Below are 13161 nucleotides of genomic sequence, written 5' to 3'. Positions count from 1 at the left end.
TCCCTTGCCTGAACCAAGTTCCCCTGCCTGAACCAAGTTCCCTTGCCTGAACCAAGTTCCCTTGCCTGAACCAAGTTCCCCTGCCTGAACCAAGTTCCCCTGCCTGAACCAAGTTCCCCTGCCTGAACCAAGTTCCCTTGCCTGAACCAAGTTCCCTTGCCTGAACCAAGTTCCCCTGCCTGAACCAAGTTCCCTTGCCTGAACCAAGTTCCCCTGCCTGAACCAAGTTCCCCTGCCTGAACCAAGTTCCCCTGCCTGAACCAAGTTCCCTTGCCTGAACCAAGTTCCCCTGCCTGAACCAAGTTCCCCTGCCTGAACCAAGTTCCCCTGCCTGAACCAAGTTCCCTTGCCTGAACCAAGTTCCCTTGCCTGAACCAAGTTCCCTTGCCTGAACCAAGTTCCCCTGCCTGAACCAAGTTCCCTTGCCTGAACCAAGTTCCCCTGCCTGAACCAAGTTCCCCTGCCTGAACCAAGTTCCCCTGCCTGAACCAAGTTCCCTTGCCTGAACCAAGTTCCCTTGCCTGAACCAAGTTCCCTTGCCTGAACCAAGTTCCCTTGCCTGAACCAAGTTCCCTGAACCAAGTTCCCTTGCCTGAACCAAGTTCCCCTGCCTGTTCCCTTGCCTGAACCAAGTTCCCCTGCCTGCCTGAACCAAGTTCCCCTGCCTGAACCAAGTTCCCTTGCCTGAACCCCTGCCTGAACCAAGTTCCCCTGCCTGAACCAAGTTCCCTTGCCTGAACCAAGTTCCCTTGCCTGAACCAAGTTCCCTTGCCTGAACCAAGTTCCCCTGCCTGAACCAAGTTCCCTTGCCTGAACCAAGTTCCCCTGCCTGAACCAAGTTCCCCTGCCTGAACCAAGTTCCCTTGCCTGAACCAAGTTCCCCTGCCTGAACCAAGTTCCCCTGCCTGAACCAAGTTCCCTTGCCTGAACCAAGTTCCCTTGCCTGAACCAAGTTCCCCTGCCTGAACCAAGTTCCCTTGCCTGAACCAAGTTCCCTTGCCTGAACCAAGTTCCCCTGCCTGAACCAAGTTCCCCTGCCTGAACCAAGTTCCCCTGCCTGAACCAAGTTCCCTTGCCTGAACCAAGTTCCCTTACTTGAACCAAGTTCCCTTTCCTGAACAAACTTCCCCTGCCTGAACCAAGTTCCCCTGCCTGAACCAAGTTCCCCTGCCTGAACCAAGTTCCCTTGCCTGAACCAAGTTCCCCTTGCCTGAACCAAGTTCCCTTGCCTGAACCAAGTTCCCTTGCCTGAACCAAGTTCCCCTGCCTGAACCAAGTTCCCTTGCCTGAACCAAGTTCCCTTGCCTGAACCAAGTTCCCCTGCCTGAACCAAGTTCCCTTGCCTGAACCAAGTTCCCTTGCCTGAACCAAGTTCCCCTTGCCTGACCCAAGTTCCCTTGCCTGAACCAAGTTCCCTTGCCTGAACCAAGTTCCCCTGCCTGAACCAAGTTCCCTTGCCTGAACCAAGTTCCCTTGCCTGAACCAAGTTCCCATGCCTGAACCAAGTTCCCTTGCCTGAACCAAGTTCCCGTGCCTGAACCAAGTTCACTTGCCTGAACCAAGTTGCCTGAACCAAGTTCACTTTGCCTGAACCAAGTTCCCTTGCCTGAACCAAGTTCCCCTGCCTGAACCAAGTTCCCTTGCCTGAACCAAGTTCCCTTGCCTGAACCAAGTTCCCTTGCCTGAACCAAGTTCCACTTGCCTGAACCAAGTTCCCTTGCCTGAACCAAGTTCCCCTGCCTGAACCAAGTTCTGAACCAAGTTTGCCTGAACCAAGTTCCCTTGCCTGAACCAAGTTCCCCTGCCTGAACCAAGTTCACTTGCCTGAACCAAGTTCCCTTGCCTGAACCAAGTTCCCCTGCCTGAACCAAGTTCACTTGCCTGAACCAAGTTTCCTTGCCTGAACCAAGTTCACTTGCCTGAACCAAGTTCCCTTGCCTGAACCAAGTTCCCTTGCCTGAACCAAGTTCCCCTGCCTGAACCAAGTTCACTTGCCTGAACCAAGTTTCCTTGGCTGAACCAAGTTCCCCTGCCTGAACCAAGTTCCCTTGCCTGAACCAAGTTTCCTTGCCTGAACCAAGTTCCCCTGCCTGAACCAAGTTCACTTGCCTGAACCAAGTTCCCTTGCCTGAACCAAGTTCCCCTGCCTGAACCAAGTTCACTTGCCTGAACCAAGTTCCCTTGCCTGAACCAAGTTCCCCTGCCTGAACCAAGTTCACTTGCCTGAACCAAGTTCCCTTGCCTGAACCAAGTTCCCCTGCCTGAACCAAGTTCACTTGCCTGAACCAAGTTCCCTTGCCTGAACCAAGTTCCCTTGCCTGACCCAAGTTCCCTTGCCTGAACCAAGTTCCCTTGCCTGACCCAAGTTCCCTTGCCTGAACCCACTATAATTATTTCTAAAGTATTTGTGTTACTTGCAAATAAAAATGGATGACAGATGTTTAAATGAGATAATTCGTATTGTGAAAAATAATTGAATGACTTGTCCACTCTGAATGAATATTGATTATATATTAAAATATGCAGTGCTATGTGTTTAACGAGGCATTAATGTGCAGTGCTATGTGTTTAACGAGGCATTAATGTGCAGTGCTATGTGTTTAACGAGGCATTAATGTGCAGTGCTGTGTGTTTAACGATGCATTAATGTGCAGTGTTATGTGTTTAACGAGGCATTAATGTGCAGTGCTATGTGTTTAACGATGCATTAATGTGCAGTGTTATGTGTTTAACGAGGCATTAATGTGCAGTGCTATGTGTTTAACGAGGCATTAATGTGCAGTGCTATGTGTTTAACGAGGCATTAATGTGCAGTGCTATGTGTTTAACGAGGCATTAATGTGCAGTGCTATGTGTTTAACGAGGCATTAATGTGCAGTGCTATGTGTTTAACGAGGCATTAATATGCAGTGCTATGTGTTTAACGATGCATTAATATGCAGTGCTATGTGTTTAACGAGGCATTAATGTGCAGTGCTATGTGTTTAACGAGGCATTAATATGCAGTGCTGTGTGTTTAACGAGGCATTAATATGCAGTGCTATGTGTTTAACGAGGCATTAATATGCAGTGCTATGTGTTTAACGAGGCATTAATGTGCAGTGGTGTGTGTTTAACGATGCATTAATATGCAGTGCTATGTGTTTAACGAGGCATTAATGTGCAGTGCTATGTGTTTAACGATGCATTAATGTGCAGTGCTGTGTGTTTAACGAGGCATTAATGTGCAGTGCTATGTGTTTAGCGATGCATTAATGTGCAGTGCTGTGTGTTTAACGAGGCATTAATGTGCAGTGCTATGTGTTTAACGAGGCATTAATGTGCAGTGCTATGTGTTTAACGATGCATTAATGTGCAGTGCTATGTGTTTAACGAGGCATTAATGTGCAGTGTTATGTGTTTAACGATGCATTAATGTGCAGTGCTATGTGTTTAGCGATGCATTAATGTGCAGTGCGTTTAACGATGCATTAATGTGCAGTGCTATGTGTTTAACGATGCATTAATGTGCAGTGCTATGTGTTTAACGATGCATTAATATGCAGTGCTATGTGTTTAACGAGGCATTAATGTGCAGTGCGTTTAACGATGCATTAATGTGCAGTGCGTTATCGATGCATTAATGTGCAGTGCTATGTGTTTAGCGAGGCATTAATGTGCTATGTGTTTAACGATGCATTAATGTGTAGTGCGTTTAACGATGCATTAATGTGCAGTGTTGTGTGTTTAACGATCCATTAATGTGCAGTGTCATGTGTTTAGCGAGGCATTAATGTGCAGTGTCATGTGTTTAGCGAGACATTAATGTGCAGTGTCATGTGTTTAGCGAGACATTAATGTGCAGTGTCATGTGTTTAGCGAGACATTAATGTGCAGTGTCATGTGTTTAGCGAGACATTAATGTGCAGTGTCATGTGTTTAGCGAGACATTAATGTGCAGTGTCATGTGTTTAGCGAGACATTAATGTGCAGTGTCATGTGTTTAGCGAGACATTAATGTGCAGTGTCATGTGTTTAGCGAGACATTAATGTGCAGTGTCATGTGTTTAGCGAGACATTAATGTGCAGTGTCATGTGTTTAGCGAGGCATTAATGTGCAGTGTCATGTGTTTAGCGAGACATTAATGTGCAGTCATTTGTTTAGCGAGTCATTAATGTGCAGTGTCATGTGTTTAGCGAGGCATTAATGTGCAGTGTCATGTGTTTAGCGAGACATTAATGTGCAGTGTCATGTGTTTAGCGAGACATTAATGTGCAGTGTCATGTGTTTAGCGAGACATTAATGTGCAGTGTCATGTGTTTAGCGAGACATTAATGTGCAGTGTCATGTGTTTAGCGAGACATTAATGTGCAGTGTCATGTGTTTAGCGAGACATTAATGTGCAGTGTCATGTGTTTAGCGAGACATTAATGTGCAGTGTCATGTGTTTAGCGAGACATTAATGTGCAGTGTCATGTGTTTAGCGAGACATTAATGTGCAGTGTCATGTGTTTAGCGAGACATTAATGTGCAGTGTCATGTGTTTAGCGAGACATTAATGTGCAGTGTCATGTGTTTAGCGAGACATTAATGTGCAGTGTCATGTGTTTAGCGAGACATTAATGTGCAGTCATGTGTTTAGCGAGGCATTAATGTGCAGTGTCATGTGTTTAGCGAGACATTAATGTGCAGTCATTTGTTTAGCGAGTCATTAATGTGCAGTGTCATGTGTTTAGCGAGACATTAATGTGCAGTGTCATGTGTTTAGCGAGACATTAATGTGCAGTGTCATGTGTTTAGCGAGACATTAATGTGCAGTGAAATGAGTAGCCAGGATTGACTGATATTTGTCATTGTTTATCGTTCCCTCAACAATCACCAGCTGTCCAGGGCCTTTAACAGTAAAATTACCCCCAAATCATCTTCTCAGGTGGGTGTTTCGGCGCCTCTTGAATGTTTCCATTCCAAAGACATTCACCTTTGCTTCATCTCACTCCCACAGATCTGTACCCATGTACTCCAAAATGCGCCTCATCAAAATAACCTTTCTCCATTCATTTGTTATCCATCCCATGTGATGGAGTGCACAGTCAATAATAATTTCTTTACCCGATTTCTGGCAGTTCTGCCAACTTGAAGATATTTTCGTTCAGCAGTTGAAGAATCAACACTTACTCTAGCAGGAGCCAAATCTCTCTGTAAATCTTTGCTGGTTTTCACACTATTTATGATAATCTTATCATTGAAAGATCGAAATATATATATCTGCACACTTACTGAGGTTTTAATACTTGGTGCTGTGTCCTTTACACTTAATCACGTCCCTCAGCCATGTAGGAAGACTCACACAAATTCTTGAGGGTTTGGGAAGGTATAAAATTCCATGCCTCATGTTGAGCAGCCTCCAGTCGCGGGATGAAACTGATATCCTTGCCCAGTAAACTTCGTTTTATTATTGACCAGAGGTTCTCAACAGGGTTTAGGTCATGGGAATTGCCTGGCCAGCCATTAAAGAACCTGACTCACAGTCCTTAAGCCACTCAACTACAGATATGGCGGTATGACACGGTGCTCCGTCCTGCATAAAAACCGTAGCCTCACACTTGTCAAATGCCTCAGGTAAATTGTCACACAATAACTCTAGGTAATTATACTAATTATATTGGAGGGAGGGGGTAAAGAAGGTTTTGTGTGCGAGGGGCTTGGACTTCCAGCGGGCATGCGTGAGCGTGTTTGATAGTGAATGGAGACAAATGGTTTTTAATACTTGACGTGCTGTTGGAGTGTGAGCAAAGTAACATTTATGAAGGGATTCAGGGAAACCGGCAGGCCGGACTTGAGTCCTGGAGATGGGAAGTACAGTGCCTGCACTCTGAAGGAGGGGTGTTAATGTTGCAGTTTAAAAACTGTAGTGTAAAGCACCCTTCTGGCAAGACAGTGATGGAGTGAATGATGGTGAAAGTTTTTCTTTTTCGGGCCACCCTGCCTTGGTGGGAATCGGCCAGTGTGATAATAAAAAAAATAATTATACTAGTTCATCTACTCGTTTTCGTGAAGCCCAACGAGTTCACCAACACTCTGAGCAACGAGTTCACCAACACTCTGAGCAACGAGTTCACCAACACTCTGAGCAACGAGTTCACCAACACTCTGAGCAACGAGTTCACCAACACTCTGAGCAACGAGTTCACCAACACTCTGAGCAACGAGTTCACCAACACTCTGAGCAACGAGTTCACCAACACTCTGAGCAACGAGTTCACCAACACTCTGAGCACTGAAACACTCCCAAACCATGAGCGAGTCTGGGTGTTCGGTGGTGCCACAGGTGTAGTGTAGTGTTCGGTGGTGCCACAGGTGTAGTGTAGTGTTCGGTGGTGCCACAGGTGTAGTGTAGTGTTCGGTGGTGCCACAGGTGTAGTGTAGTGTCCCCCAGGGTCACAAGTGACGGTGAAGATTGTTTCATCTCTCCAAAGTACTTCAGATCACTGTTAGGATTCCAGTGAAGATATTTCTTTGCATAATCCAGCCTACGTTTCTTCTGTGGCTTGGAGAGCATCGGTTTCATAACCTGGAGACCTGGAATTTACCTGGAAAGAGTTTCGGGGTCAACGCCCCCACGGCCCGGTCTGAGACCAGGCCTCATAGTGGATCAGGGTCTGATCAACCAGGCTGTTACTGCTGGCCACACGCAAGCTGATGTACAAACCACATCCCGGTTGGTCAGGTGCTGACTTTAGGTGCCTGTCCAGTGCCTTCTTGAAGACAGCCAGGAGTCTATTGGTAATCCCCCTTATGTATGCTGGGAAGCAATTGAGCAGTCTTGGGCCCCTGACACTTACTGTGTTGTCTCTCAGTGTACTCGTGGCGCCCCTGCTTTTCATCGGGGGAATATTGCATCTCCTGCCGAGTCTTTTGCTTTCATATGGAGTGATTTTCGTGTGCAGGTTTGGTACCAATCCCTCGAGGAACTTCCAAGTGCATATTATCATGTATCTCTCTCGCCTGCGTTCCAGGGAATACAAAGTAGTTCACAGTAGTTTAGGTGCCTTATCGCACTTGTGTGTGTCGTGAAAATTCTTTGTACTCTCTCCAGGTCTGCAATGTCGCCAGCCTTGAAGGGGGCCATTAGTGTACAGCAGTATTCCAGCCTAGAGAGCACAAGCTATTTGAAAAGAATCATGGGCTTGGTATCCCTAGTTTTGAAGGTTCTCATTATCCATCCTATCATTTTCCTAGCAGATGAGGAAGATACATTGATGTGGTCTTTGAAGGTGAGATCCTCTGACATTATCACTCCAAGGTCTTTCACTCCCTGGCGGTGACTTCTGTAGCCGAGTTCTGACACACGACTGTTAATAGTTCTTACAGACACCTCTGAGAGAAGATGTGGGTTTTCTTTCAATTCTCTAGCAGTTATCTTCGGTGTATTTTCTAACTGCTTCTTTAACACAGTTAAGGTACAAACAGATGTTTTATTCGAGGGGCCAGGCAGAGGTTTGGCAGACGGTAACTCGACACCACCACCACCACCACCAGCCTTGAAACACTGCACCCAGTTCCTCACTGAACGCTCACACACACCAACATTCTTCACTATTTCATTCGTCTGGTACCCATCTTTGTGAAGCCCTATGATTTGAGCTATAGTTTCAGGTGTTAAAGACTTCCTTTTACCCATAATCAAGCATGTATAGCCACAAAACCAAAGGGAATACCGGACAAAAGATGGGGTGGATGAGAGACAAAAGTGCAATATTTCCTCTCACCATGGCAGCCACGTGAGCACTGAGGAGTCACTGTGGAGTATGGCGGCAGGCCGTGACGTCATGCTAACGGCTGCTACCTAGCATAATACACTGATAGAAGAAGGCCTCCCTATATGGTAGGCCTTTGGTTTTCGTCACGGCATTATGCCGGGGCGCTCACCCGGCATAATGCCGTGACCAGCACTGTAGATAAGTACATTAGGTAAGTATACACAGGCTCCAGACATATCTGGATATGATTATAAATAGTCCAAAGAGCAAATTGGAGGAAGTGAAGGATGTGCAACAAAGGAAGGGAGGAGCTTGTGAAGCAGATGAAAAACACTATAAAGGGCTAATAAAAGGCTCATTGAGCTCACAGGATGAAAATACATTGCGCAAATTAAATTTTTTCATAGACTCAAGGGGTACTTCGCTATAAACAATGTCAATTCAAGTTACCCTTCTGGACACACACGTGACTTCTTTCCCTGCACTGATGCACACACCAGCCCCAACCCTACCTACCACACTTCAGGCAGATGCTCAACAAACATAAAAACTAGACCACAACAACCAGAGTATGGTAAAGAAAAGAAAGCTGAGTGGGGTACATAAATGTGAATAGATTATCAAACGTCAGTGATGGGTTTATAGAGTGGATAGCAAAGATAAACTCAGACATTATAGATATCACAGAGACGAAACTATCTGAAATAATAATTTATTCCATATTTCCAGTAGGATACAAGGTAATAAAAAAAGACAAAGACAACAGAGGAGAGAAATGGATGACTTTTCTAGTCAGAAATTAATGGAGTTTTGATGAGATGAGGACAAATCAGCCAGTTGGTTACTAAGTGGGGTACTATGAAAACTGAGAGACCCAGAGTGACGGTAACAGTGATTTACAACCCATCACCAAGCAATGCAGGTATATCGCTGGAAACACACACAAACGCAATGACATTCACAGCCAATGCTTATCTGGCAAACCTGAGAGTAAATTTCAGGAATATCAACAAATTAATTCAAGACCCTCTATACAACACTTGTCAGGCCCCTGTTCGAGCACATAGCACCAGAATAGAGCCCACACCTCAAGGATCCCAGTGGAAATAAGTCACTTTGTCTGACTTTCTTGGGCTATCCTAGGTAATCTACACATATAAGAACATAAGAAAGAAGGAACACTGCAATAGACCTACTGACCCATGCGGAGCAGGTCAATGTCCCCCATTGGATTAGCCCAATGACCCACCCAGTCTGGTCACCTCCACTCCAGGACGGAGCACGGCACCAGACCCAGCAGCACAAGCTAGTCAGGCCCAACTCACACCCACCCACACCCACTCATGTATTTATCTAACCTATTTTTAAAACTACGCAATGTTTTAGCCTCAATAACTGTGCTCGGGAGTTTGTTCCACTCATCCACAACTCTATTACCAAACCAGTGCTTTCCTATATCCTTCCTGAATCTGAATTTTTTCCAACTTGAAACCATTGCTGTGAGTCCTGTCTTGGCTGGAAATTTTCAGCACGCTATTTACATCCCCTTTATTTATTCCTGTTTTCCATTTATACACCTCGATCATATCCCCCTTAATTCTACGCCTTTCGAGAGAGTGCAGATTCAGGGCCTCAGTCTACCTCATAGGAAAGATTTCTGATACATGGGATCAGCTTTGTCATCCTCCTCTGCACGTTTTCCAGAGCATTTATGCTGTTTTATATGATAATTTATGTGACAGTAATTATGTGTGCCTGTACCCGAATAAATTTATTTACTTACTGGGGACAGTGCAGAGGTATGCAACGAGTCTCGTTCCAGAGGAGGAGACTCAGGGACCTGAACCTGATGACTTTAAAGGAAAGCTGAACAAGGGGAGACATGATAACAGCATACAAAATGCTTGGGTGAACTGATAGGATAGACAAGGATAGACTGACAGGCGAGAATGAGGTACGTGGAAGCATAGTTGGAAGTTAAAGCCACAAATGAACCAAAGGAATGGAAACCTCTCTTACCCTCTGCTTGTACCCGTTCCAGGGATAAAGCCTGCCCCTCCTTCCTACTTCTTCTCTAAATTCATATTCTCTCCTAGTCATCCAGTTCCCCCTTCCCCTTTCCCTTCCCCTCACCTCTTGATGTCCAAACCTCTTCAGCAACCTCTTCTGGGACCTCTGATTAATACCTCTTTTGTTACACAAATTAATTTTACAGGCTAAGAGCTCTTATCCTGACTCAGCTCACTGTAGAAGATGCAAAATACCGACAAGTTGAATGTTAAGACACATGTGCAACACTTGGGTAGATTAAGACACATGTGCAACACTTGGGTAGAAGATTAAGACACATGTGCAACACTTGGGTAGAAGATTAAGACACATGTGCAACACTTGGGTAGAAGATTAAGACACATGTGCAACACTTGGGTAGAAGATTAAGACACATGTGCAACACTTGGGTAGAAGATTAAGACACATGTGCAACACTTGGGTAGAAGATTAAGACACATGTGCAACACTTGGGTAGAAGATTAAGACACATGTGCAACACTTGGGTAGAAGATTAAGACACATGTGCAACACTTGGGTAGAAGATTAAGACACATGTGCAACACTTGGGTAGAAGATTAAGACACATGTGCAACACTTGGGTAGAAGATTAAGACACATGTGCAACACTTGGGTAAAAGATTAAGACACATGTGCAACACTTGGGTAGAAGATTAAGAGACATGTGCAACACTTGGGTAGAAGATTAAGACACATGTGCAACACTTGGGTAGAAGATTAAGACACATGTGCAACACTTGGGTAGAAGATTAAGACACATGTGCAACACTTGGGTAGAAGATTAAGACACATGTGCAACACTTGGGTAGAAGATTAAGACACATGTGCAACACTTGGGTAGAAGATTAAGACACATGTGCAACACTTGGGTAGAAGATTAAGACACATGTGCAACACTTGGCTGTCTTTATGGTTGAAACAAGCGTCTTAATCTTCAACCAGGATGTCACCCACACATGTTGCTTAAGGCAACTGAAGCCACAATGACAACCTGTCTGATCTGGCCGGCGTGTAGGGTGTGGGGCCGGCGTGTAGGGTGTGGGGCCGGCGTGTAGGGTGTGGGGCCGGCGTGTAGGTTGTGGGGCCGGCGTGTAGGGTGTGGGGCCGGCGTGTAGGGTGTGGGGCCGGCGTGTAGGGTGTGGGGCCGGCGTGTAGGGTGTGGGGCCGGCGTGTAGGGTGTGGGGCCGGCGTGTAGGGTGTGGGGCCGGCGTGTAGGGTGTGGGGCCGGCGTGTAGGGTGTGGGGCCGGCGTGTAGGGTGTGGGGCCGGCGTGTAGGGTGTGGGGCCGGCGTGTAGGGTGTGGGGCCGGCGTGTAGGGTATGGGGCCGGCGTGTATGTAGGGTGTGGGGCCCGGCCGGTGTAGGGGGTGGGGCCGGCGGGTAGGGTGTGGGGCCGGCGTGTAGGGTGTGGGGCCGGCGTGTAGGGTGTGGGGCCGGCGTGTAGGGTGTGGGGCCGGCGTGTAGGGTGTGGGGCCGGTATATAGGGTGTGGGGCCGGCGTGTAGGGTGTGGGGCCGGCGTGTAGGGTGTGGGGCATCTAAACAAACGTTCGGACTTTTAACTCCAACTTTGGATCACAAATAAATCTATACTTTCGTGTATAACTCTACGTCAATTTTATTCTTTGTAAACCATTACTTAAGTGTTTGTGACTTCTATTTTGTCATATAGATTTAGTAAAACAGACACTCCCTTGGTTCTGATGTCACCCTGAGCTCCTCCTACCGTCCCATTTTTCCTCAACTTCCCCATGGGGGAGGTACCGCTCACTTTGGGAATCCCTATCTTATACTTAAGTCACAATATCACACCCAGGTAAAGTATGACCTGCTGAGGTTGAAGGAATTTTGCTTAATTGGGGATTCCATCACCACTAGTCTCTGTAATCTTTGATGCAGATAGGAGATTCCATCACCACTGGTCTCTGGAATCCTTGATCCAGATAGATTCCATCACCCCTGGTCTCTGGAATCCTTGATGCGGATAGGAAATTCCATCACCACTGGTCTCTGAAATCCTTGATGCAGATAGGGGATTCCATCACCACTTGTCTCTGGAATCCTTGATGCAGATAGGAGATTCCATCACCACTGGTCTCCGGAATCCTTGATGCAGATAGGGGATTCCATCACTACTGGTCTCTGGAATCCTTGATGCAGATAGGAAATTCCATCACCACTGGTCTCTGGAATCCTTGATGCAGATAGGGGATTCCATCACTACTGGTCTCTGGAATCCTTGATGCAGATAGGAAATTCCACCACCACTGGTCTCTGGAATCCTTGATGCAGATAGGGGATTCCATCACCACTAGTCTCTGGAATCCTTGATGCAGATAGGAGATTCCATCACCACTGATCTCTGGAATCCTTGATTCAGATAGGGGATTCCATCACCACTAGTCTATGGATCCTTGATGCAGATAGGGGATTCCATCACTACTGGTCTCTGGATCCTTGATGCAGATAGGGGATTCCATCACCACTAGTCTATGGAATATTTGATGCAGTTAGGAAATTCCATCACCACTGGTCTCTGGAATCCTTGATGCAGATAGGGATTCCATCACCACTGGTCTCTGGAATCCTTGCTGCAGACAGAGGTAAAGTAGAATAAACCTCAGTACAGTATAAACATCAGTGACGTATTTCTGGTTTGTTCTCTGATTTCTAGCCAGGTTTACCAGCAGGTGACCAGACCACTGTTTGTATAGATGTTTCTTTGTAACGTTGCCACCCTGCATTCCTTGCTTATTTCATGTGTGACCGGAGGCAGAAACCTGTTATGAGGGAGGGAACATATTCAGCGTCGTCCAGCATCTCCTAACTAATGAAGTTCATGGTTAAAGAAACCTGAAATTGCCTTTTGTGGGTCATTAAGTGTTGTTTTAAATCATTATAGCTCTAGGAGCAAATGGACGAGTTTAAGCGCAATTTAAACAGTGATGTGGTTCTTCAGCATTTGCTCATTAAGTTATCCCTCTACAGCTGCTGCGAACCAGTGTCAGTGTGGTGTGACATGACAACGGGGGGAGGCGGCTGGGTGGTCGTGTTTGCCCGCGTGCCTCAGGTGGAACAAGAAAACTTTGCTCGCCCCTGGAACGACTATAAGAACGGATTTGGTAATCCTTATCGAGAGTTCTGGATAGGTAAGTTCAGGCATGTGCAACACTTCGGTATCTTTATTCTGGAAACGTTTCGCTAGCTAGTGGCTTCTTAGTCCAGTGCACAGAAACTGTGGAAGATTAGCAGCGTGAGGTAATCAGTCCCTCAACCTGCAGTCAATGTGTTCATTCCATTAATCTTTAACAATAATACGGCATATACGAGGAGATGGGCGCTTGTATACTGCAGA

At 46.3% G+C, this 13161-nt stretch overlaps 1 protein-coding gene across 1 annotated transcript in view; it reads left to right on the top strand.

The window, feature by feature from the left end:
• Positions 1-13161, top strand: part of LOC128693088 (techylectin-5B-like) — a 252419-nt gene that overhangs the window by 144442 nt on the left and 94816 nt on the right. Inside the window, exon 6 of the mRNA XM_070092220.1 lies at positions 12795-12955. Coding sequence (XP_069948321.1) covers positions 12795-12955 — 161 coding nt within the window. The remainder of the gene's footprint in view (positions 1-12794; positions 12956-13161) is intronic.

This window comes from Cherax quadricarinatus, chromosome 38 (genome assembly GCF_038502225.1).
Source record: "Cherax quadricarinatus isolate ZL_2023a chromosome 38, ASM3850222v1, whole genome shotgun sequence".
Lineage (NCBI taxonomy): Eukaryota > Metazoa > Arthropoda > Malacostraca > Decapoda > Parastacidae > Cherax > Cherax quadricarinatus.
This window is presented reverse-complemented; position numbering and strand designations above follow the sequence as displayed.